Source organism: Melopsittacus undulatus, chromosome 1 (genome assembly GCF_012275295.1).
Source record: "Melopsittacus undulatus isolate bMelUnd1 chromosome 1, bMelUnd1.mat.Z, whole genome shotgun sequence".
Classification (NCBI taxonomy): domain Eukaryota; kingdom Metazoa; phylum Chordata; class Aves; order Psittaciformes; family Psittaculidae; genus Melopsittacus; species Melopsittacus undulatus.
This window is the reverse complement of record NC_047527.1, coordinates 133,864,278-133,891,496: the sequence shown is the minus strand read 5'-3', so window position 1 is coordinate 133,891,496 and position 27,219 is coordinate 133,864,278. Positions and strand designations below refer to the sequence as shown.

Sequence of the window (27,219 nt, the reverse complement as noted above, 5' to 3'; positions counted from 1 at the left end):
GTGTTGGTGTTTGCAATGAGATACATACCTCCAATTAATGTTAACTAAAGAGCCCTTATTGCTTGGAGGAACTAGTCAGTTGATTCCTCTGGCTCTGTGCAGTTGCTAATCCCTTTCACTGGCACAGGCTGGATTTTTCCTCAGCCTGCTTTTCCATGCTGTTGAGACCATTTTGACCATGTGTACTGTGACTGTGTACAGGAACCAGGCAGAGGGGAATAGCCACCATCTCACTCTAAAAAATGGTGGGTTTGCCAAGCTGGTCCAGCTCCAACTCATCCCTCTGCTGTCGCCTTTGGTAATGAGTTTCAGATGCAGTGTGGAAAGGTAATTTTCTTTGACTACTGCCAATACTAGAGAGCCAGACTTGCATGTTTCTGGGTGTTTACTTAAACTCTGTTTTCTGGTCTCCAGGCATCTGAGGTTTTAGTGGGTAATTCTGTGTTAACAGAGCTTGTCACTGTATGTGAGGGAATGAGGGCGTAGCATAAAGTACTAAGTACAAGACATTACTTGCCAGATTTCAAGATATCTGATACAACATACTTGTTTAGACATCAACTGTCAAAACTAAGAGAAAAGAAAAAAATAATGTGAGGACATAATTAACGTGTGGTGATGAGTCATTCACATAGATGCCTGAAAAATGTACCAGGAAGCGTAATGCTCAAGACATCTGTTTTATTTTTGGCATGTTTATGTCAGTGTTATTTCTTCTGAATATTTTTGGGCTGCTTTCTGCATTCTTTTCAGATGTCACTTGATCCCTTCTCAGAAACCTCTCTGCTGCAGATTTGGGCACATTTCAAAATCTCCTAGGTTGGACAAAAAGCGTAGAACCATGCTGGGTCTTGAAGACAAGCGGGAGCCATACTGCAGCATGCAGAGCCAGCTCTTCACCAGCCATCACAGGCACCCACTGGGCTGGCCAGGCTCAGGCTGGGGTGCTGCATTAGCTCTGGGTGGGTTGGGGAGAGCAAAGGAACATCTTGCTGTGCATGCAAACTGTGCAAATCTCTCTGCTAGAGCAAGGGGAATTGTGCTTGAGGGATATATAAATATTTGTGGCATAGTTTGCATTATTTTGGCTGCACTGTAAACATTTGATTGGGTGGGTTAGGAGCCAGCTCCTCTGTAAATTCAGACGATGCTGAAATACGGGGATTTTTTTATATTGACTGACAATTAGTTAAAGCTCCTGTGCCTCTTCTGAGAAATAACTGTGGTACCAAATATGTGCAGGAACTCTTCAAGCCTTTGTGGTGAAGGCTGGGAGGGGAGGAGGAAGAGGAGCATGCAAAGCCTGCCAGTGCGGGGAATTTCCTTGGAACACGCACATACTTTCTTTCTATCTTGTAGGTTTGTGTCTGAGCTTGCCCTTTTCTCTTCACATGTTTCCATCTCTGCCAGCAGCTAAATGGAGAGGCTAATTTGGGAGACTACTACAAGTAATTGCAGCATAGTAATTGCATAGCTAACATGAGTCTCTTCCTTGTCCTGCCTGCTGCAGGAATCGGCATGTCACTGCATGTGGGTGTAGCTTGGTGGGGATTTTGTTTGTTTTTACTAGGAGGTCTACTTCTTTCTATGTCTAGTAAAATTGTGACATTGTTCTTGGAAGCTGGTCCCCTTGAAAACCCAATGGATAAAACCATAGACCGAAATGATGAGCATAAACCAAACTCAGTCATACATTTGGGGGATAACAATTTGGAAAGGCTTTCTTGATACTGTGCTGCCATGCAAGAGAACAGCTACATAAATGGTTTGGAAAAGTGTCATTCTTTACGAAGAAATACTGCGCTTAATTAATTCTTGCTCCTGGGAGGTCAACCTGGGGCACTCATTATTGTCTTAATTGGTGGTATAAATCCTGAGGCACTGGAGGGGAAGAGAGAAAAAAACGATGAGCAGTTAACAACATACAGCTCTTTGGATAAGTGCTAGCCAGTTGTATGACCATCCTAGTGACAGTTTATGGGTTTATTGGGTTATAGGTCTGGTCCTCTACAAATTAGGTTAAAGGAAATTGATTTGCATAAACAAAAATATAAGAAAATAGCAAAATGCGATAATTCATTCCTGAGTTCTCCATTAAACTGCGTGAAATAACTCAGCGCGCTGCAGCTCAGAAAAGCGTTTCTCTGATCTCCTGTTATTCGTATTAAATTATATTCATTACTCTTCCCATCTGGAGTTTGCTAGCAGGCCAAAAATCATCCTACAGACATTACTGACAGGAAGTTAACTGTAACTTTTTAATTATATACACTTCATCTCCTTTTTTTCTAATTTGAAGAAAGCAGATGGAAGTGCACACCAGTGCCTTCCTTTCTGGTTAAATTACTGAAGTGGAGAAGCAGAAAATCTCAACCGTTCCTTCCCCTCACATATTGTTTCAGGGTGATGACTGTTCTGTCTGGCGACTTTGACATATTTGCTAAAAAGGTCAGAAGTTCAGTGAAAATTGAAATTGTGGAGAAATCCACACATGGTCTTAGGGATGCCACGGTACCTTTGCTGGAGAAATCCGGTCGCTGCAGATTTGTACCTGATTGAACACATCTCCCCTTTTTTGTCAGTAGCTGCCTCTCTGCCACCTGACAGTTTTGATTGTTTGGGGCATATTTTTAACATTAAGCCAAGTTTTGTGTAATCAGAGCATACGTTGGTGTGGGGCACCATGGAAAACGAGGTTTGTTTCCAGCCTTACCAGTGGCTAACGGCTAATTGGCATTAGTAACACCATGAATAATTTCCCTCAAAACTGGCTGGGGTTTTTCCTGCCCTCCGAGGCTCGCAGTACTTTTTACCGTAGAAACTATTAGGATTTATCAGGTATGGCCTGCTCTGTCTTTGCTGGAGAATTTTTTGCAGTAGTGTATGAGAATGAGCGTCCCTCATGAAAAAGATCCTGAAACCTTTCAAACTTGTCCATTTGTGTAAAAATAAAGAAAAGGAAATAAGCCTTTTTTTTCCTCTTAGTGGGTTGCTTTTAGGTCCACAGGTCTGGATTCCCATATGCAAAACATGAGATAACTCCTGCTTATTTTTGTGAAGTATTTCAAGTTCTGTCAATTGAAAAAAAAAATTAAGAATGGTTTCAATGGATGGCTATGCCTGCTCTTCATCTGCAGAATAGATAGCTAGATGCGATAAAATGTGGATGGTGAGCAGAGAGTTTCTGCTGGAAATAACAGCAGGAGAGAAACCTCAAGCACTTCTCAGGGTGGGCTGGTGCCCCTCTGCTGCCAGGCATCTCTAGGTGCTCTCTACAAGCTATTGACATTTAACAACATTTATTCATTTGTTTTTGCAAAGATCTGCCTGTCCTGCCCTGACATACATCATCAGCACAATTTCCTTGCTTCCTGGCACTGAGCCTTTCTCTGCTTATTGTTGTAGCTGCTTCCATTTTGTGCCAGCGGTGGTTTCCAGCCACAGTGTCAGACAATTAATTTGTTTATTCTGCAAGAAGTAACTTCCAAAGCATGATAGACACTGCAGACATCCCGGAAAAGTCCTGTGCATCTGGGAATACACTTATTTTAGCTTCCTTTTAGATAGCTGCTTTGGCAGCTTGCATTGCTTGTGGTGTCTCATGTTCTCACTGAAGCCATTTTACAGTGTCTTTTGGACTGTACGGAATCAGCTACCAGTGTATGCTGAGGAACTTACGTCTTTTGTGAGCCTTTCTATGCAACTCTACTTGTGGGATTGTGTGTTATCAAGGTCTTTCAGAGCAACTATTCCTGGTTAACAACTAAAAATTGTGTCTCTGCCCTAACCTGACCATTGAACCTACCAGGATTTTGTGAGGAAGGGTTTTTTTGTTCATTGGCTGCTGTTACCTGTAATAAACATACTGCAAACCGCATTCACTTTGTGAACATACCTGGGCAATTCCCTGGACACAGAGCAAAGTAGTTTTGTGCAGATCTCATTGCTGAGAGAGACCTTAGATGTCTCTGTTGATGCTCCAGAGAGAGCAGGAGTGGGAGACTTTACTTTGCCAAAGTGCATCTTACAGGGCTAGCGAGGATACAGGGTAGCTTGAATGGTTAAAATAAATAGATTGAAAGGAGGCTATGCATCACAGACAGGTTTATTTTGTACAAAAGGTACATATTCACACGGCCGCTATTTCAGAATAAAGCCAGCGGTAGAGGTTTCAGGTAGGTTATGGGCTGGGTGTTCTTTTCAGTTGTCACTGGTTTTTATCTTTCCCTTCAGATCTCTGCCACTCAGAGTTTATAAGTGACTGATGAACTCTACTATAGAAAAGTCCTTCCTACTCATTTGGGTTTTTTCCTATAAAGCAGCAACACACTCAGAAGCTTAGTTTGCAAATTTACCAGTGAATGGCTTCTAAATCCGCAAGAGTCATAGCCGGCTGCCTGTATTTGCGGGCAATCAAAGCTGAACCAGATGAAATAAGCAGGCTATTGAAACAGATTGAGCTCCCTCACAATAGCCCTTCTCTACTGATTACCGTGTCCCTGGCTTGCAGCGCAAGTTTGCAGCTTGTAAGCTCACCACTTCTGCAAATAAGATCCGGCATGCCCAATGCTGGCAAAATGTTTTTAAGACGTTGCTGAGACCAAATGATTGATCTCTTCATGCGATGTGCATAACCTGAACTCTGATTCGTCTGACTTGCCGAAATCAACTGCACAGTGAAGGAGAGGGGGTTGTATCCCTTTCAGATGCATAATGGTAGCAGTTCATGCTAACAGTTCTTAAGGCTTCATAAGCTTAAACACTTCACATTATTTTGAGGGCACATCCTTAATGACCTCCTTTGTATTCAGATAGCCAATGCATATTGGCATTCAAAATATCACTGAAATAGTTGGTATTCTCTGTGGGCACCACTGCTGTGGACAGAGCTCTCTAATTTTGGCAAGCAAATACAAAGAAAGTGAGTGGTGAGTGGGTTGAGGTGGGTTTTTTTATGGCATTGTTTGAAGTTAGATTGACTAGATAGGTTATTTAGGTCTAAGCAACAAACCTAGTAAACTGGGTTTATTTGCTGCTTGATGCATATGGTTTCACATATCACTCTGCTTTCAGTGTGGCAGATAAGATAGCAACACAATTAAAAGTGAAAAACAATCTGCCTGCTCTGCCAGTGGTGGATGCTCGGAGAACACACGCTGATACAATAGATTTCTGAATAATTTATACTCAGCATTTTTTCCTTGCACTCGGTAAATGAGGACGCCTAATGTGGCATGGTCAGAGTGATACTCTATCTGTCATCCATTAAGATAACAAGATTGGTGGGCCTGGGAGGAGCGCAGCATGGTGCACAGAAAAGATGAGATTAAAAATTGAAATGTTTGTCCAAATGCTGTGTACAAAGGGTGTCAATAGAAGCAGCTATGAAGAGAGGGATTAACATGAAAGTCTGATTTCTGCAAAGCTTTGTTTGTCTTTGTTAAAATAAAAACACAAAGTCCTTATTCCTTTCAAAAGTTGTGGATAAAAGGGATATTAGAACAAATCACTATTCCTGACAGACCTTCAGTTGCTTCCTCTACTTTAAATTCAGGTACTTTGTAAGTGCTATTGAAAACAATTATGTATGGCAGTGATGCTTTATGTCTCACAGATTATTTTTTTTTAATATATATATTAATAAGGCATTTTAGGTAACAGAGAACTATTTGTGCTTGGTTTTGGCATAGCAGTGGCTCATCTCCCATCACCGGGTGTTAACTTGGGCAAGATGCTAAAAATATTTGCATTAAAAATTGTTCATGTAAATATTTAGCCAAATTCCAGGTGAATGTATTAAAGTAGGAGCTTGTTTTCCAAGAGCCAGTAGGTGCTGGAAGTTGATTAGTTTATAAGCAATGCTGGTTTGCTGTCTCTGAATTTTCTGACTACTTCTTAAGGTTAAGTTGCATTCAAATTTTCTTGGGCTTTGAAGAAGCTGGTGGCGTTGTGAGATCAGATGGAAATCATCTGACAAACAGCAGTTGGAGGAAAACTTAGGCTTGCTTCTGACTTTGCTATATGTAGTGAACAGGCCTGTGCATTATACCTGTGCTACCTGTATCCTAGCCTTGAAATGGTTTAAATATGCTTTACTGTCTAACCGGCAGCAAGCTCCCGCTCTGCTCACCCCGTGTCCTGCAGGGTTTTCTTTCGCTGCAGAGCTGCAGGTAACCAAAGCAGTTGATGTCCAATCCCCTGCAGGGGGATAGACAGGACACTGTCTGGTTTTTAGCCCAGTGCCAGATTCACAGGATGTTTCTGAGCATGACCCCGCTTGCAAAACTTAGGGCTGAACAGGACAGGTTATGGAGGTGGGTGGGGAAATAAAGCCCTCACACTCCTTGCCTGCCGGTGCTTGAAATCCTATCAGTCCCCCTACAATGGCTTTGGTTTGGAGCTTGTATGCAAAGAAACAAAATCACATTTATAATCTAGGCATTCTTTTCAGTGCCTGCCTGAAGGAAAATTTAAAGATAAATCTTTTTGGTGATGCCTTGCTGAGGTTTTAAAATCAGCTTGCAACAAATCTCAGTAGAAATAATATTCCAGTGTTGTCTTAGGGAAGAGTACACAGGGAGTTGGCACTAACATACTGTTGAGAAACATGTCGCTAGTTTTGGGCAAGACCACATTAAACCTTTTTTTTTTTTCCTGAACACTTTATGTGAACAAGTTCATTTTCTTTCTGTCTTGTGGGTAGCTCCAAGAAGAAAATAAAATACAGGTGTTTAAAAGTAATTTGCAAAACAACAGCAAAGCTTCCACGATTAATGTTCTTGTCTCTATCTTTCACTCTGTAGGACATTGACTGTGGAGGTTAAGCCGTTGAAGAAACTGCCTTAATTTCCACTTGGAGATCTCTCTCTGAGTTTGTTCTTCTTTAGCCTTTTATACTAGTAATGAGTTCATGAATGCTTTATAATTGCTGTCTGCAGAAGCTGGATCACCTTTTTCTTTTGGACTGTGTGGTCAATGTTCTATGGTAATGACTGAGACAGCCTCCTCTTCTTTCCTTCCTGGTGGGCTGTAATTAAACCCTAGGTTAAAAGGATGCAGTACCTTGATCTAAATTATGGAACAACTGATCGGTCAGTGAGTATCATTAGCTATTGGCTATATTTTGGTGAAGTAGAGGTTTATTTAGAGGAGGCTGTTTCCTCTTTTCTCTGTATTGGGTGACACTTCTGAAGCTCATCTTTCGTTTCAAGTAGTGCCTGTGTCAGTAAACCAGAAGTCTCTTGAGCATGGATGCACGGCAGCCTCTGCCCCAAAACATGTGCAGGCAAAGAGGAGGCTTTGGGGGTTGGGTTTCTCTGTTATTGCTCCACTTGTTCAACATCATGAATCAATTGACATGGTCATTTCTGTTTGTTTTGAGCCATATTGTTTTCTCCCCTGTCAGGCTGGTGGTAGTTATTCCATCCCTGACTGTTGGTGTTAATTTACGTGCAGCACTGGATCAAGCTGGGCAGCTTCAGGGGAAGATGCCAGTCTTGCCTTTCCCTGCCTTTTTCCAACTAAAAAGTGGTGACTGAATAAGCAATGCAAAGACCTTCAAACCAACACAGCTCACAGTTTCTGTCTGTTGAATTAAACCAAAATAGATGCCATAGGCTCCTCACTGTTCTTGTTAGCATCATCAGCAGTTGCCACAGAGCTGGGCATCTCAATTAAGGGAATATCAAAGGAAGAAAGTAGTAAGTGAATATCACCATAAATTTTCTTCTTGGCAAGTACAAAAATGTACAAGTTTGCCATGTTTTTAATTGCAAAGATTCAAGCAGTGTTAACGATCAAAAGGGTGGAATATAAAATAGCAGTGTTATTGATGACTTAAAGAGTTTTAATTGTCTAAACAAATAGCTTTAAATTCTTCTGTGTTTAGATCTTAAGGAAAATAAAGAAGTGAAGAGTTTTTATTTACCTCTTTGATGGTAGTATCAAGTATGTTCTAAGTCAGAGGAGCTAATCTCAGGATGAGGCTTGCCTGTGCAAGACCTGCAGAAAGGGGTTACGTGATTAAAACAACATTTTTCAGTTCTTAGTGAATCTGAGGTATTTTCATAACATTAGCTTCTATATCATGTTGGGTGTGCAAGGAATTTATGGCCAGCCCTTACTGACTGTGCCTGCCCTACCACTCTCTGATTATATGGCCAGAAACTCTCTTAGTTAACTCTGAACAATAAGGGGTTTCGGCTTTTTTACTACCTGCGTATCTTGGTGTTTCTAGGAGAGCCAGTTTTATAGCTTACCATGATTGCATCTTTAGACAAATGCATTGTGGGCATGGAGCTATCGTCTGCTGCATGAAGTTTACTGTTTCCCTGTAGGGTCTAAACATGTGGCTCGTTGCAGAGTTTTAACCTCTCAGGTCCTCCAACAAATATTAAATTGCAAGCTGTTCTTCCATAATGCTATGATGTTGACTGAAATTTGACCCTGGTGCTTGCTGAAATGATTTTCAAAACCTGAGTGAGAAGGTTAAATAGCACTGTCAAATTTCCAAATCTCTGTTGCAGATATGCTTTCACTGAATATCTGTGGGTTGAGATCTAAACTGTAATCGCCTTTTTGTTGGTTTTTTCCTCTTCATTATTACATGGTATTACCTAAAGTTTGTTTTTTCACGCGGATAGAAATAACTTGGGTTTTGCCTTTTTTTCCATGCATCCTAACCTTTATAACTGGTTTTCTCCCTTTTATTTGTCAGAGGAACCCAGTCAAATGGTGTTCCTTAAGTATAAATGAGACCTCTAGTTTTCTTTAATTTCTGTTCAAGATCAGTGTAATTACTTGATTATTTTCACAGCTGTATCTGAATAAGAAAAAAATGCTGTAATTGGCACCTTTTACAAGTTCACAACTCAATAACCTGTTGCTGGAACTCTTCCACCTGCAGAAGCCTCATTAATTGCTGTCGGAGTTCCAGCAGCTGAGAGACCTGGGTTTCTCATTTTACGTGCAGCATTCAAATTAGGGAATCTCTGCAGCAACAAAAATAGATGGGACCTTCAGGCTGAAAGAGGCTGTTGGTTGTTGGATGGGTGTTTGCCTTCCAAGTGGATCTGTTAGGAAGGCTGTTGTTTACTGAACTCATTACTACAGCCATAAGCCAAAACTATTTTTGTTTGAGCTTTTTTGTAAAATCTGGGCCTTAATTTCCTGAATGCTGTTACTAATTCTAGTTTTGTTTATTTTGGCCATAGGTTGCATTATTTAATTAGTTTTTATTTAAGACAAGAGTCGTCTGTTTGAAGAAACAGTACTAAATTATAAGAAGACTGAGTCTTTAAAGATGCCATACTTAAGCCATAACTTTGAATTTATTTTGTTATTTTAAAGCAATGTTAGTGCCTGTCTCTGAGGGTTATGGGAAGCTCAGAAGTTTGATTTCTTTTTTTCTTGATTCTAGGGCTTTTTCCGCAGGAGCATCCAGAAGAACATGGTTTACACATGTCACAGAGATAAAAACTGTGTTATCAATAAAGTTACCAGAAATCGCTGCCAGTACTGCAGACTACAGAAGTGCTTTGAAGTGGGAATGTCCAAAGAATGTAAGTTTTCTTCAGAAACAATTCATTGTTTATCATATCCTATACATATATATATATATATATATATATATATATCAGTCCCAAGGGAGAAAAATATTTTGCCATTATATTCTTGAAACCGCTATCTGCATTCATATGCAGAGGAGTATGAATTTTGTACACAACTTCAAACCTGTACTTAATGAACTTTGCAGCCTAAATGCCATCAGTTAAGGACTTTTACTGCAACACACTGCCTGTGTGGGTGTAAGAATGCCTAAGTGGATAATTTTGCCAGGTTTTCTAAAGGAACTAGTGCAGAGATTCTTGCTTTAGACTGGATTATCTCCCATGTGCTCTAGAAATAGCTTCTTGGGGCAAGGGTGTAAGTGCAACATCACTGGCTTCTTAAGCTTCTTAAGAGTTTTCCATCCTCTGTCTGCCCTGCAGACCTGCTCATGGTCTTGCTGGGCCTGAGGTCAGTGCAGGCTATTATTTCAGAAGGGCTTCCCGTTGGGAGGGAAGCAGCCTTCTTCAGCCTTAAACCTTCTCCCCTGTGCCAGTGCAGGTGCTTGTGGCAGGGGTTTTTCTCTTAGCCGTAGCTCCAGTTTGTGCCCTTTTACAAAACTGATGGTAGAATGACCTTGAGTCTTCTGTTCTTTCTAGTTGGAGTCTCTCCAAAAGGTAGAACAAACTTGCAGTCCTCTTCTAAACATGCAAAGCCAGTAAACCTGATTATGTAAAGGTGCTGCCAAAGGATTTTCCTCTCCCTTCTTTTCTAGAAATCTCTGTTTTGCCCTTTAAATTAATGTTTTAAAATATTTAGGTAGAAATCTATGATTTTTCTTTTTCTAGCTTATTGATATCTCTGTCAAGCATGAAATGTAGCTAAAAATCCCTTCTCAAATCCCTGTCTATGGAGTAATGATTCTGAAACCTCAGTTTTGACTGGAATGATTGCAGTAGCAAAATATCTTTTCTGTAGTGATTTGTTTTGATTGTTGAAGGATTTTACCTCTATCAGGGATGTTCCTGATTTTAGTCAGGCAATTCCTATAGAAACACTTCCACATTCTCCTTCCTCTCCTCTCAGAGGAAGTGTTGAGGAGCAGGGAAAGAACCAAGTGCATCTTTAGGACTTCTTTGCAGCATTTCCAGCTCTTTTTCATGGAAACCTGAAATTGCTGTTATTGAAAAGGGCCAAGATCAAGTTTTAACTGGAAGAGGAGCTCTTAGAATTTCCATTATTTCACTGTCATTGCTGGGTTTTCTAGTTTTCTCATGTGCCTGAAGTGCACTTATCTATACTTATGTACAGATTTACTGGAGTGCAGACCATCATGGGAATAAACTAGAAGGTAGACTAGATACAAAGATGCACTAAGATATGAGATTGAAAGAGGTGGATTTTATTGATAGGTGTTTGACCACATAGATATCTGTGCACATCCAGCTTTTTTTTCATTGATAAAAGCAGTATAATGCAGTTTGTAAGAGAAGAAAAAACACTTTTTTCACCTGAGGGCTTGTTGATCTTGAATTCTGAAGGATTTTATTCATGATGTGAAAGAGCTATCTTATTAAATGCTGTAACTTCTCACCAGAGTAGGTTTTGGAAATATCAGCAGTATTTCCAACATATTAACCAAAGTTACTTTGGGTAATGTATAAAGACTTACTGCCTTTTGGACAATGGATTGTTTTCTCCCATAGGGTAGCTGGAGCTTTGCCAGCAGAAGTTAAGGTTTCAGTTTGCCTTTTTCTTTGGGTGAACTGAGTGAAATTGCCCTTTGGCAGTTGCCTTTATCTTAAACCACTACAGGCACTGAAAGGAGGATAGCAGGTTGGAGGGGGAACAGAAGATACTGGGGAGAAGTGAGGGATGTCCTCTGGCTGCATTTCTGTAGAAGGCATTTGCAAAGGAACAGAGAAAATATTTAAAATGTCATCAGTTTGAATGCAGCGTGTCTTGTCTTCTGGGTTTAAGAACTAAGTCTGAAGTTATTCCATGTTATCCCTTCATAAATAGGAGCTTTTAATCTCTTAAGAGATTTGAAATACTATTTTCCTTTTTCACCTTCTTTCATACATGTCTTGAGGTTTCTACTCTGCTTCTTTAGAAGTTTATGTAAACAAAAGCACATTTATCACTGGGCTTTGTATTACCAAATAGAGTTTTTTCTTTTACCCTGGTACCCTATTCACATTTTGGTTTTCTGTCTTCTGTTCCCTTGTAACATGAAAGCCATGAACAAAGGGGAGAAAAAAGTATCAGGGAAGTCTCATAGGGAAACAAGCCTGCAATGCTCAAAGCAGTCCCAAATGGGGAAATAATCGTTGTGGGCAGCTGCAAATAGGAACCTCAAGGTCTGTTCCCAGGAGCAAAGGAGGAGTAAATGCAGAGTTTCAGTATACAGAATGATCTGCTTAACCCTACAGTTCTGTGTTTATTTGTTCTGTCTTTAAAGGGCATGCAAAAGTACTTGCATATGTGACACTTTTTAAGCTTAATGAGCATTACACACAATCATCAGAGATAAGATGAGAACTGGCTGCCTAGCCAAGGTGATAGGTTAGCTTTTAAGAATGGAGGTGCAGTTTTGGAAGAGGTACTGAGTACTCCTTGTATGCTTTTATCTTGTTTTAGAGAATGAAGTGAGATAGAAGGAATGCACCACATTTGCATTTCTTTATAGGTTGTTTTGTTCATGCAGGGGAAAAAAGTTATCTTTGACCTCATGTTACTCCCCAGATCTGATCAAGACAGGTCAATAACAAGACTGCCTCCAGGGCAGAAGTGGAGTTATTTGCCTTGTGATGGTATCTGCAAGACCCACTGACACTGGATCCCACCAATGTAGGGCTTGTCTTTCACTGTGTAGTCACTGTTGCAAAAGGTTTGTGCTCCAGGTAGACAAAACAGAGGGTGTGAGGGGAAACAACATCGTGATGACTGTTTTATCATCCTGCATTGGGGCAAAACACAGCTTGAAACAAAGCCCTGCTGTCTTTCATCGTATCCCTGTCTTTCTGAAACTCCTGAGCTTGTGTCCCTGCAGCCTGACCTTTCCCTAAATGCTTGGAGCCAGACCCTCCACCAGCATTGCACTGGGTTTTGGGTTTGTTGTATGGTCATCCCACGTCAGTTCATGCATCCACACGCACCATGTGAGTGCTCCGCAGTGTGTAGGTGCAGCTGAGGCTCTGATCCCCACTCCAAACTATTTCTGTCCTCCTTACCCTTCCAGCCTGTTAATTTTTTTAATTAATATGTAGGCACAAATGGTGATCACACAGGATTTTATTGCTGCTGCTGAAGTAGGAAGGCTACTAAGGCTGACAGTGGCTCATTATGTGATGGAGAGCCTTAGGAAACTAACCTTTGCCCTTCTATTACGTGATCTCTAATCTGATGTTGAAGCACCATCCTTGCCCTGACCCCAGGTGTCAGCAAGCAGCACACTGTTGCCTGGATGCACGGACCTTGGTCCTCGGGAGCTGGAGAGGGGTCACGAGTACAGCGCTGCCTCATGCAATTAAAGGAGAATGCAGGAAGCTGGGCACAGCTCTCGAACAATAATGGGCTCTTTCAAGCAGGATGCTGGAACATATGCTTTCTAAGGTGAAGCCTGCCCTTAAAACCTAAACTGGGTTTACTGCAGGGTACAAGTGGGAAGAAAATGGAACTTCCTTCTGTCACAACTGCTCAGCCTAGCCCAGCAACTCTTCCACTTCAATCCTCTCTTATGAAATTTGCAAGCAGCAAGGACTGTGACTGTGCTTGATGATCTTTGGAGTCCCCCTCAGACATACACCCAGCCCACATACCAGGAGCTGATGCAGAGAAGTCTCATTGGCAGTGAGCTCTAATAGGGCAAAATTATAAAGGCACAGAATTATTGTTCCAGATTGCTTCAGTGCACTGAAGTGTAAATCTGCTTACCATTAGCCTCTCTGGAGGGAGGGAAGGAGGAAGGGAGGGAATGCAGGGAAATTACCATGAAGTGGAGAGAATCCAGTTTTTGTGCTCAGTATTTATTTTAGTTTGGTTTGGTTGGGTTTTTCTTAAACTTGTACAGAAATGTCTGATACTCTTTATCACGGACTTGAAAGTCTTCGAATACTTGAATGCTCATGCTTCTTGGAACATACAACTGCATTCTGCTCCTGAGTAATAGAATAAATTGATATACTTATTTTAATTCTAGTTTTAAATTGACAACCAGGAAACAGCAACTTAACTGTCATATTTGTATTTCTCATCTTATATTCCTGTTTCATTTTCTTTTAGACTCCTTAGTGAAGTGTGTTTCCACCTCCAGTGAGTGTCTAGTCTGCATAGCTGTGTTTGAGAAGTTCATGCAGATTCCACAGACGTAATTTTGAAGTGTGTTAATTAGAACACGTTAAATCTCTGTTCAGAATATTATACTGAGAACTGAACTGCTTTTTATATCTATAGCCAAGAGAAAGCACTCGATTTAAGAAATATTTCTGCTTTGCTATGGGCTAGATTTTTAACTAGATGCCTAAATGCCACACAGTGGCTGGGGGCTTTTTTAGGAGTTCCAGCATAGTTGCCTCGCCTGCTGACTCGACATGCTTTCTCCAGAGGCACGAGCTAAATATCAGAGTGGAAATCACAACCTCCTGAGTTCTGTGCTGGGACTAACTCCTCTCTCTAAACATTCCAAGCTGATTAGACTGGCTTGCCTATCTTGAGGGATGAAGATATTAAGTTTTTTTTACACAGGCTGGGGGACCTAGTATTGTAAGCGCTCTGAAGGTGAAAGATTGTGAAAATACCAATTCTGAAGAGATTGAGTAAATGAATAGTGGAGAAACCATGTCCCAGCCATATAGATCACAGGTTTTTCATTCTGTTCATTAAGGTTGGATATCTATTTTTTTCATTCAGTTGCCCATCACACAGGAATGCTTGTATTTATTTTCAGGCTGAGAAGGTGGGAGCTTTTAAAAGTTAATGCCAAATTCTCAGTATCACTGATGGAGAGATGTCTTAAGGTGAGAGCAAAGCTGACATGAAGGGTTTCCTGCTAGAAAACCCACAGTGCACTAGTATCAGTCTGTCCTCAGGCAGAGATAATGCACACTTTGCTATGCAGGGTGGTTGAAAATGATTTTTATACAATTAAAATTCTCTTGTGGAGAGCTGGTTTCTATTCTTCTTATTGCACATTGTTTTCCATGGTTAAACAAGTATCGCTTGCTTTTCACGTTGGTTTGGTGTCTTCAAAAAAGCCGGTCTGGTTTTCTTTTCTCCTTTTGGGGTCTGCCTCTTTTGTGTGTCAGCCTTTCCCCCAATTTTGCATGGCTTTCACTTACCAGCTTTAATGTTTAAAGGAGCAACTTAGATTGAATGTTATTATCCATAATTTACTCTATGTTCTGTGAAGACGGTTATGTAATAGCAATAATTGCATCAACTCACCTAATGAGCTTTCCCTCCAGTGCCATGTACAGCAGATTAATAGCCCATGAATTCATTTGCAGCTCGTTGTGCTTCAGAAAAGTATTTCAGGCAGCAATTAATAAACTGCTAAAGAAAATAACATAAAAAATGATTTTTTTTATTATGTTCACTCTCCAGCTGAACAATTTATTGGCACCTTTCATGATGCGACTAAGTAAATTCTCTCCTAGTTCTTCAAGCAGAGCAAGATTAGTGAATCCTGCTTAACTCAAGACTGTTTGGTAATTAGTCTGATTTTTATATGCTGAAATGTTAGGGGAAAGTATGAATAGTGTCTTAAGGTTCTCTTTTTCTTCTGTTCACTGCCTTTTAGGCGTTACGCAAATAGCTGTAACTTTAAACCATAACACACTACTGCTGCAAGTTTATTTTTTTTCCTCTTTCTTGTGTAGAAAACCCATAATAAGAACTGAAGACCTTAGCCAATAAACAACCCCTGGCACTGTTTCTGCACTGCCTGTTGTCAGCTCCAGAGTCCCATACCTCCCAAGTGGTGGGATGGAGCCCAGGGCAGGGACCCAGGCAGGGTCATGGGTGCTGCTGCCCCATGGGAAGATAAACTAGGGGTTGAATGCTACTGGGAAGGCAGATGGTGGGAGAAAGGCATGGAAAGAGAAGAGAGATCAGGGCAAGTCCTCTGTTTTGCAGCATAAAAGGGAATTGAACCCAACAGGAGAAGAGCAGCAGTGAGATGCAAGGGCTTTGGCCACCTCTGTAGGGTAGGTGTCAGGGGGAAAGGAGCAACACCATTGCATATGGCCAATATAGCCAGGCTGCTGTAGAATTATTTTTTCCATGCCTTTTTTTTTGTTGTTGGTTTTGAGCACCTTTATCAAGTTTTTAATATTTTACATAATTTCCTTTTCAAAAGAAACATCTATATTCCCCCCCCCCCCCCCGCCCCCATCCAGAAGAAACAGTAGGCCTTGGCGTGTCTTTAGAAGTAGTAAAATATATTTATATTTTAAAACCTTTTCTCTCATTCTGGGCTCTTGAGGACTGAGTAAGCATAAAGGGAATTCCTTCAACAACTTCATACCAAGATTGATTACATGTCCTCAGCTGGAAGGTACATTAAGGCTTATTCACTAAGGTATAGCTACCATGGTGAACTTTCATCACTCTCTGCTGTCTCTATGACAACATGGATGCTGCCAGAAGTTACCAGGGCTCATGTGCTCCCTGCAGCCCTTGTCTGCATCCATCCATCCTAGTCCTCGGCAACTGTAAACGTGTGCCTCTCAAGTTTTTGTTTAACAAGGTGTTTTATTAAAGTTGTGACACTTCTAAAGTTACTCTGCTAGTCATTTGTATTGCAGTAGCTGACCATGCTTTTAAAGAGAGGTGCATTAAGAAAGGCAAAAGTGTCAATAGATATTAGTGGACTTTCTGAACACCACTTGATCTTGTTCCATAGAAGAAATTCAGCTGAATGACAGAGAATCACTGTACAAGTAACTTTTCTTTCACTATAGATGAAACCTGGAGGTACCTAGAGCCAGTCTAATGTGTACAGCCTTACACCTGCAGCATGCTCCAAAGAAGTACATGTTAATGGTCAGTGACTCTAGCGAAGTCCTCAGACTTGATTGAACCCTTTCTTTCTTTAATCATTTTAATCAGAGCCCATGGAGTGACTAATGCCTGTCAGTTGATGCTAGCAGCTCAGGTTTCTGGTGGTTTTGCTGTGTGCCGCCTTCTCCAGAGCTCCAGCTCTTCCATTAGAGCATTAGTGGCACTGATACAAGTGGAACTTCCCATTTTTTTATTTCAGACCTTTGGGATTTTTTAGGGATTGTCAATGTGCTTTCCTCAGTCAGCTTCCCAATAAAAGGCATTTGGGCAGATATCTCTTACAAAGCTGCTTCTTAACATGGATCTGGTTGTTTCTGTAGCCTTTTTCTGTTAATTCTTGTCATCCCCCTCTTCCCATCCTTTGGGTTTGGGGTGTCCATTGGCAAGTAATAGCAGTAATCTGGATTGTACATATAAAGACACTGGCACTATGCATTCGTGTTGCCATTGCAGGTAGCCTTTGCCTCTTACTGAGTGTAGCATTCCATGTGCTTTCATCTCAGGCAAAACCCTGGATTACCCTTTCTGCCTTGTGCTGTGCTGGGCAATGCTGCTGTAACTGAGCAACCCTGCTCGGTCCATGCATTCTGAAGCATGGGGCTGAGGCCATACTTGCTTGGTCATGCAGATATAACTCCTGAGACCCCAATCCCATGACCTCAAAAGCTTTGTTTCAGAGCTTCCATTCTTCCTTTATGTACTCAGTTCACTGCTTTGTATTCTTCATTCAGATCATTTTCCTGTTCAGAGACACAGGCATCTTTGATGCATTTCTTTCTCCTAATTGCCATTGCACTATGTGAGTTGTGCTTTCTATACTGGCACCTTGTGGCTTCTTGTGTATTTTGTTTTTTTCTCTGTTTGATGCTGGTTTTTATTTTGGGATGTTGATCTGAAGGATGGAGAAATGACGATGAGATAAATATCAGTCTGGGAACGAGCAAATGGCCAGTGTCCTGAAGCTAAACATGGATTATTTGGTTGTCAGGCCAACCTGAAAATGTTATCTACAGTAGCCAAGGTTCATGAGAAATGCAGTAAATTGTTCCCAAGAGTTCTGGGAAATCTGAACTGCAGCAACCCAAATGTGCCTGAAGGGCTTGGTATCAGATGAGGCACATATTTGGTCCTTCCACTTAGAAGAAACATCTTCCTAATGATTTATATCTGCAAACTTACTTCTTTGTTTTCCTGGTGATCACTTACTGGAGATGGCCTTGTATAGAACAAGTGTCTCTGCAGAAGGCAAAGAAACAAAACACATGCTGGCCTCAGTGGAAAGCAGCTCCTGTGCTGATGGTGCGGAAGATGGAAAGCAGGCCCTTGGAAATCAGTAAGCTCTCAAAGACGTTTTAGGGAGATCGCTACATAAGTAGATGAGTCCATGAATTTCCCTCTGCTGCTGTCAGGCTCTTATGGCTTGCTTTCATCCGTTGTATGAATTGTTAGAGCACAGGGAGTTTTCCATTGCCGTGCCTGTGATAAGCCGGCTGACACATTGCAGCTCCTCCTGCTGGGATGCTGGCCCTAGGACGGCGCTCTAAAAATAGACTTGATTTAGCTGGACATGTTATCACATGCTCAATTTAAATACATCAGAACAGTTAATCTCCAGCTCTTCAACACTCGTGTGGGAAGTGTACAGGATTTTTTAAAGTTAGATGGTATACAAGCAGTGGAAACACCCTTCTATCATGACTTAAAACACTCAGCTATGAAGTACTATGAAAGGAAAAAGAAAGATTGTAAGGTACTGGGAGTTTTCATTTCCTTTGGTCCAAAGTGAACAGAATTGGTTTTGCCCCATCTCATCTTACTGCAGTACTTGGTTGCATGCTTGCATGTTTCTGAAAGCTCTTACATTTTTAAATCTAGGTCTTATGAAAAGTCTGCCAGTCAAACAACAGCTCTGAAAACTGACTTTAACAAGTTGTAGCATAAAGCCCTACAGGCAGTGCCTGTGGCTGATTGGCACTTAATCAGCTGTGGGATTGGTTCTCAGTGCTGTGCATCCATAACCAGTTGCTTGTTGTTGATATAAACAGATTTGGTAAGTAAATGTTGAGGAAATTATCTGACTTTTGAAGACATTTACCTGAATCTCAGAGCTAAAGCTAAGTGGAATTCTTCCTTTCCCCTGGCAAAAAGTGCAACAGAAAGCAAACATGCTTTTAGTTGGATTACAGGCATGGTTAGTCATCTGACAGACAGTTTTAATGGAGTCAGAAAGACATGCTGGGGAAACACGCTGACCTACTTTTCTTTCTTTTGCTCTCTTTCTTTTGCTCTTTCTCTTTTTCTCTCAACTTTTAAGCAAGTCAGATGTTAATTTTAAAGCATCACATAGCTTTTGCTGAAGGAGCTGATTTTGTAATTAATTTATTTACACTTCTGCATGGGGTACAATGGATGGTTTTGGTAACTGACTTTCATCAGGTTGTTTTCATTTCTGTTCAGAAATTGGGTTACATCTGAGAAACCCATCTTCTTCCCCTTTTCCAGGACAAAGCAATTAACTCCAAGTTAATGAATGATTTAAGTCCAATCCTCTGAGGGAGGACTTTACAAACCATTTAAAATGACAGACTAACAAAGCGTATTCTGTTTGTAACATTTTTAGCGCATTATATTTTAAAGCATTTTTCATCTTTAAGCTTGTGGCAAGAACTGGCAGATAGCGTCACGTGTTTGCATTTGGGATTGTTTTTTCCCATGTTAAGTGGGTTGGTGCTCCATCGTCAGTGTTTTCTTGGAAGGAGAACTTGGTGTTTTTAAACCTGGGAAACTCTTGACCTTAAAACTTCAGAGCATTGAATCAGAAAACTCAGCAATGTGAGTAGATTAAAACATCACAAACAGAAATACCAAATTGAATGATAAGACAAAGCTTTTTTCAAAAGCTGGAGGCATCACCTGCAGCTTGTCTTTAGCAACAGGCACACATGTAATTCATCAAATAGTTCAGGGGTGCCAGGTTACTGCCTCTCTGGCAGAGAGACGTGCTTTACTCCCTTGCCAGCAACAGAGGTTTGGAGAAGATATAACCATGCAGTTGAAGGTGTTGAAGGTCATCGTTCCTTGACTCCCCTGATGATCCAGAGACACTGTTTTCACCTGCTCTGTTCCTATTTCCATCACTAATAGGTTTCTCACTGTCAGTCAGCCCTGGTGCAATGGGTGGTGCTGCAAATCCTTTGATTCTTCCCATCTCTCCTGAAAAAAATCTGGCTTTCTTGTTTTCAGTTTAACCCCCAACTAGCTGATTCCAATTTGTATTATGGAAATAGTAGTACAATGTAAGACAGATAGAAAAAATTGAATTTTTCGGGAATTGCAGGAGGTAATGGGGAATAGTAGTACGTTTCAATGAATCCACAAGTTATGTGTGCACTTATGAAGCATAGTACTTGAGTTCATACTTGTGTACTTTTAAGAGAATGTGTCAGCGGCAGAATGAAGATTGAAATTTATTTTTTATTTTTTTAAAAATTAAGCATGTATTTTGGCTAACATATGAGAGCTGTTTTCTCTAACTCAAGAAGACTGAAATTGGCACGGCAGGGGTTTTAGCCTTTTTGTAACCTGGAGGCATCAGCCTAGATGTGCTCTTGGGTGATGAGCTGCTGTACAGGGTGTGTTCAGCATCCCTGGCTGCATCATAGCTTTGTGAGCTCTTTCTTACATACAAGGAATGTCTTCTGCCATTTTTCTTGCCACAGTACTTCTAGGTGCCCTGTGACACAGTTTATTTTGATTCTAGTGAAGAGACAATGGGGAAGAGCCACTCAAAACGGTGTCACTACTGAAATTTCATCAAGGTGGGTTTTTTTTTTCTGGTACAGAAGAATCATTGATACTGGAAGACAGAACATCTGATTTAGTGAAGCTTGAGTTGCTCTCTCACAATGTTGGTCCGCTTCTGTTGGGCAGGGAGCAAGCCAGGGCTCTTGTGGTTCAAATTAGATGTCTCATAAAGATGGGTGTGGAAATCCAGAGCTCATCATGTGTTTGGTCTTGTAATCCATGCTGTACAATGCCACATCAGCCCTTTAAGATCTCAGGGATCAAATCTGTGTGGTCCAGATCCCTGTAACAAGTGACATGGAGAACTGTTAGTTCATAAGAGCCTTTTGACAGCATTTTCATTCAAGAAGGATGCTTGATTTTTCCCTTTCTGTAGTTGTGAAAAATACCTCAATGAATACTTTTATTTTTCTCTTTGGAGGCCTTTTCAGGTGAGTGCTCCTACTAAATCAGAACAATTTTAAATAACTTTAAATTGTACAAATAATTAAAAAGAGAACAAATAAAAATACAAGGATAGTAGTTATTAAGAAAAACCCCTTTTTGTTTAACTCTCTCCCATTGCAAAGTGAAAAATACACAGGGAGAGAAGAAAATGAGCAGAAATACTTACTGACCAGCCTGATGCAGGGATCGTACAAGGAGAAAAGAAATACTTTATCCATTTAATTGTGCAGAAGGCTTAAATCCTGTTTGTCCTAAAGAGAGAGTCAAAGCCTTTTCTTGGTGGTTATTCCTGTTGTTTTCTAAATCAGTTATGGCTATTTCACGTGTTTGTGAGGACTATCTTTCCTACTAGATTTCAAGCATGGCAAGGCGTGAGCATATATAAAACCATACAGGCACATCAGCAGCCTCCCACAGGGTATGCAGTATTAAGCCCCGTGTGTTGTGGGGTCTTCTTTCTTGGCTGAAGGGATAAGGTGGGGAGATAACCCTATGGTAAATGAACCTTGCAGTAACGAATGAGGAACATGTAAAAATATTCCCTAGAAAACAGGGTGTGGGAAGAATGAGGCAATTAAGAAGAGCTGCTAGATATTCTGTCTTAACAGTTCATTATATATATTTTTAATGAGTATTTAATCTCTAATGCTATGTGATGGATTAGAAAAAAGGGAAAGTCAGGCCTCTTTCTGGGCATACTTTCATGTTTCCCCTTCAGTGAACATTTTCTCATGGCAAATTGTTTAACGTGAACTGGTTGGAGGTGTTCCAGCGCAACAGAGCTTCACTGAGAAATAACACTGGGTGCAATTCCAAAATGCAGAGTTGTCAGCATCATGTTGTGCTCAGATTTGCAAAATCTCAGGATGAGTTATGATGCAGGGTTGTTGGTTCCTGTCTTCCATGCTGTGTGTCCTAGCCCCGCATGGCCTGGGGATCTGGAGCAGTCCTTGCAGCTGTTTGGGAGGTAGATGTTCATCTTTACATTCAGGAACTGAATAAATCTCTGCTTTTGGAAATCCATGTTTTCAGCCAGTGCTTCCCATGGTGGTTGTAGCCCAGGAGCAATATCCTGAGAGGACATCATAAAAAGCCTTCTGTAAGTATGCCTTGCATCAGCACATGACACAGTCTTGGAGAAGACCACGCTAGCTGAAAGGAGGTACCGAACTTGTGTATTATGAGTTAAGGGCTCAATCCCATGTTGAAGGACATGAAAGGTTAGTCATTGATATCAATGAGATAAGAAGGGGGTAGAAACCACTAGTAATGCCAGTTAATTGTATGCTGAGTAGTCATTTGTAATGTCAGCTGGGACCACCATCCTCAGTTAGTTAAGGAGCAGCTGTGTGTTGAATTCAGCCTCCTTGCCCAGCTCTTGGCTTCCCTTTCAGATGTCATCTCATGTCCAAGTTGCATCCTTTGTTTTCATAGAGAAGTCTGGAAAAACTAGGTCAGTTTATCCAAGTAGAAATTATTATTTTATTGAGTTAACTCTGTGATGACCTGCTGCCTGTTTGCCTCCTCAAAATGAACTCCCTTGTGTGCATAAAGTCTTGCACTGGAAGTTGCAGAGGCCTCAGTAATCACTTTGATTTCAAATCAACAATAAAAAGGCTGCTTTTTTAGTATCTTGATGTCTTCTGGAAAGAAGCATCTGGCTTTGCTCCTTGTATGGTCACTATATCAGGCTGGTCTGGTGTACCAGGTTATGTGCTGGCGTTACTGAGGATATTTAAAAGATCTTATGTAAGAATTGGGATTTGATGCTGCTTGACCCTGTCTGGCAGAATTAGGCTCTTTAAGCCAGTCCTGCAGTTACTAGCATACCTTATTGCTAAATAATCTGTTCCACTTACTCTTGCTATTTCAGAACTTAAGCTGCAGACAAGAAAGCCATTATTTTCTTTTTTAAATGAAAGAGAAGTTGGAATATATTTTAAAGAACTTCTTTGGCAATGTACACAAAAGATAAAATATACCAAAATAGACAGTCTGATAATTAGGTGCAGGCTTGTGGAGCGATTCTTGTCATAACAGGAATGTTGAAGCAGCTGAGGTTGCTGCAGGTGTGTTAGGGGAATTCGACCCTGTAATGCCATGATGCTTCTGCTGCTACATAAAGGAGGAGCACAGATGTGTGGAGAGTCTGCATTAACAGATGAAAAGTGGTATTTCTGTGTGCAGATTATGGATGGCATAGTATTTATTAAACACACAAGCATCAGTCTATGTCTCCCAGGCACTTTTTGCTTTGAAGAGTCACTTTAAAGCCTGCTGCTATCCCAGGCGCAGAGATCCAAGGCATGAGCTAAGGCTTCAGCTGCTGCAGGTTAAGCCCCACAGGGGCTCAGCACCAAGTGAAGCCATGCACGGGCAGAAAGGGACATCCTGCCTGCCAAAAAACCTGGGTGGCAGAGGCATTTCAAGTGCCTCAGCTCGCAGGTGGAGCGTTTTGGTGTGGGCAGTGAGATGCTAAAGCTGTGTCGGGAGCCAGCTTCAGCAGGGCTTTTATGGGAATCTGGTGATGTTGCCAGCTTGGCACTCCCAGAGCATGCTGGCTGGCTTGTCTTGGCCTTCCCAAAATCCTGTGGATGAAAGAAAAAGAAGTCCCCTGACTTCACTCCTTTCTTTCTCCTTAAGTTAGTTGGGGGGGGGGGAAGAAGGACCATGTAATTAAAAAAAACATAACCCAAAACAGCAGGGGTTTAGACTGGATATAAGGAAGAAATTCTTTACTGTGAGGGTGGTGAGGTACTGGAATGGGTTGCCCAGGGAGGTTGTGAATGCTCCATCCCTGGCAGTGTTCAAGACCAGGTTGGATGAAGCCTTGGGTGATATGGTTTAGTGTGAGGTGTCCCTGCCCATGGCAGGGGGGTTGGAACTAGATGATCTTGAGGTCCTTTCCAATCCTAACTATTCTATGACTCTATGAAAATGATGAGCAAATTTGCCGATTGTTTAACAACAGGATAAAATGCAATGAGATGCAGTATTATTGATTGTTGTTTACCATTTGATGAAACCTTTCTTTTAGTATTACAGCAAATCAGCTTTAGTGACAGGCACTGTTAATTACAAAATCTGGCCCAGCTGCACTCCAAGTCCATGGCAGGTGCAGCTCGTGCCCACCAGCTGTGCTGGACAGCACATCAATATGATGCTTAAAGTCAATCTTTTGGTGCTTTTAGGTCCACCTAACATAATACAGTTCTGGGCAGGGAGGTTGAGTATGGCTGTGGAGCCACACACACTGTATCCCCCCTGCCCACCACCAGCCCTGGCACCTTGAGAGCTGGAAATAACCTCCTGATCTTTATTTATTATTTTTAGTAGTAGGAGTATCAACAAGCCTTTGCTCTTAGGAAGGAATCTGTGCAAGTTCATAATACCATGTTCTCCACATTAGCTTCAGAGGAACAGGTAAATAGTAGCTGAGCTATTACTTTGCCTTTGTTATCCTTGCCCTAGCAGGAGGCCAGGGCTGCAAGCTGCCAAGGCTGTAACACAGGCTTATGCTGAGATTCAAGACTATGGCTCCCTTTCTTAAGATATGCCAGGAACAACTGTTCTTCCAGCTTCATGAGCTCAGTTTATGGTTGCGGGAGGCAGTGTGTTCTTTGTGCTTGATGAAGTACACTGTACACGCAGGCCTCTTCATATGTGTTGTCAGCTGGCAGCTCTCTCGCTAGATGCACCTTTACACAATTGCACAAGGCACCAAGAGGTACAAATGTGAAATCTAGCCTTGGGGGCAAAACAAAGAAATGAAACCTAGGTATGAATGCAGTGTTATCCATCTGCAGGTACAGATATTAGAGCTGATCTCCCACTACGCTACTGTAGTTTTACACTAATAGGACGCTGCTGCAATCAATGGAGTATCACCACTGCAAGAGAAAAACAGCAGTGGTGATAAGTTGGGGCTGTTATTTTTAATTCTGGGAGATAATGTAGGATCAAACCCTGTTTAAAAACTGCATTCACTGCATGAAACCTGAACTTCTGCTCTTCCTTCTGGGGAGCCATTGCCCTGGGGACTGAGCAGCCATGTGCAACAAAGGGAAGAGGTGTTCCAGCACACCTCCTTTGTAGCTTTTCTATTTGTTGTCCCATAAAGTCATACGAAATCAATTTGTCCCATAGGTGAGACTCATGTTTCACTGAATGAATGTGCTTGTTATGGAAAGTTGTTGTTTTGAAGGAGCCTGTTAATGGCATTGCCAGGAAAGAGGTTGCAATTTGTCATGGTAGGTAGCTTTCCAGTTAAGTAAAAATCAAGTCATGTTCTTTTCCTCTGTGTGTGTTAGGATGAGAAATAGTTGCAACAGATTGAAGTATATAAAGTGCTGCCATCAGGCCAGGCAGCATGCAGGAACAGAGAGCAGTGTCTGGTCTTAGCTTGCAGCCATGCATTTCCTTGGCCATCAGCGGTCCTAGATAATGCCCAGCAAATTGAATTGATGACTTTGGATAACCTCAGCTTCTCCCAGTTGCGAGGCATTGTACTACAATGACTGTCTCCTAAGAGAAGTTAATGTAGTATCTGTAGATGAGTAGACTGATTCACCTTTTGGTGATCCTGGAGAGAAAGGTCAGGTTCAGGATATTTTTGCCCATAATCATTTATGCATAGAGAGTTAGTGTACCAGGCTTCAAGATTGTAGCTCAAAAGGGCAGTTGTTTTGAGAAGGCAGCTTGAAAGGGCACTTCAACAGCTGAAATCAAATGAGACATTTAATGGCCTCTTAGTGATTTCTAACTGAAAGTTCAGAGTTTGAAATTTAGGGATTTTTTTCTTTGCCCAGCCTGTGGTAAAACAAATGCGCTATCGCTTAATAGGAATTTAATTTCAGGTTGAGTATTTTGAAGTGGTTTTCAACTGCAGTGTGTGCACTTGTTCACTTCAGCTGCAAGGAAGAGAAAGAATAATCACATTGTCTTTGTGGTCTTGTGTATTTTTAGCTAATGTGTTAAGACACTGCAATTCCAGAAGAGCCATCCTCCTGTTCCCCAGAGTGTTTCAGTTTAACCAGCTGTATGCAGAATTTTATCTAAACTGCTACAGAAGTTACCAGTAAATCCACTGAGATTTTGACAGCCAAAGCAGTAGATGTTAAGTACCATACTTTGAGGGTTTCAGTTTCATGGGAATTCTGCTGTAGGCTGGCACTTCTCAGTGGTACCTGCTGAAGCCCTGTGAGTTTGTGAATCTCCCAAGATGGAGGGATTAATTCCCAAAGCTCCTTCCCATTCTCGTACTGAGCAGGGAAAGGGGTGACTGGCAATATCCACTGATGCAATATCCACTGTGATGCTATTACTCTGCAAATCTGTTGCAGATGGCATGGTAGAGCTTAATAAAAATTGTACATTTTACATTTAGAGTAAAAAGTGACTGATTTCATGCAGCATACTGAGAGCAATGGGGCAGGACATGAACAAGGAGGGCATGACAAATGTGTAGAATGCAACAGCAGCACAAGGTGCACAGGGATATTGTGGGACCTGCCTGTGGACCTTCCATCTCACAGATGGGAATTTCTAACTCTATTAAAGAAACTTAAGGTGATACCTTTGTGAAATACAGATTGATACATATCAGTGAGTAAATTTTAGCATAGTCAGTGGTTTTGGCTAGGCTATTTCCATTGGTGGGCCTTCATGGGAAATGTTAGTGATTTATTCTGCCTGCAATTGTTCATGATAAACAACTTCCAGTAGCTCTTTAAGCTGATAAGAGTATGTGGATTATCCTATTTCATACTGGCAATTAGTTGATGATATTAAAGCACTTTGAAAATGGAAATTGCAGGGCAAATGCCTTTTAAACAGTTTATCATTAAATGTATAATGCAATCTGCCTACTTTGATTGTAATGTGTAGGGAGATAGTAAGGGAGTCTTTCAGGCCCTGGTATAGATACTGCACCCTTTACACCCTCACTGTGACTCAACTGCTTCTCTTGTTGTATCTTCTGCCTGCCCATATCCATGTGCTCCAAAGCACGTTTTCTTCTAGTTTTGTTTCACTTGCTTGCAGTCCTTCTGTTTCTGACACTTCTTAATTTCTTATTTGTCCTTAGTACTTTAGGGTGTTTTCAATTGCATTTCTGGAGTCATGATTCTTATTCTTTGGGCAGTTGTTACTGTGTTTGTCATGTTCTGCAGAACTTGAACCAGTCTTGAAATACTGTAGCCAATATAAAGGTAGACATTAGCAGTATATTCACATACATTGAAACAGTTTATAGACTTTTGGATTTTTTTTGTGGAGTTTTTTGTGTTGTGTTTGTTTGTTTTTTCATGCTGAAGCACTTGATGGGAGCTTCTGCAACATTCAAGCCAAATATACCTTTAG

The 27,219-nt window shown here is 41.2% G+C and overlaps 1 protein-coding gene across 5 annotated transcripts in view; it reads left to right on the top strand.

Annotated features, from left to right (window-relative positions):
- The window catches only part of RARB (retinoic acid receptor beta), a 327,709-nt gene that overhangs the window by 270,584 nt on the left and 29,906 nt on the right, over positions 1–27,219 (top strand). For all 5 annotated transcript variants that reach the window (XM_031052500.2, XM_031052499.2, XM_005152832.3 and 2 more), the window contains one exon: positions 9,419–9,560. In XM_031052500.2, the coding sequence (XP_030908360.1) occupies positions 9,419–9,560 (142 nt within the window). The remainder of the gene's footprint in view (positions 1–9,418; positions 9,561–27,219) is intronic.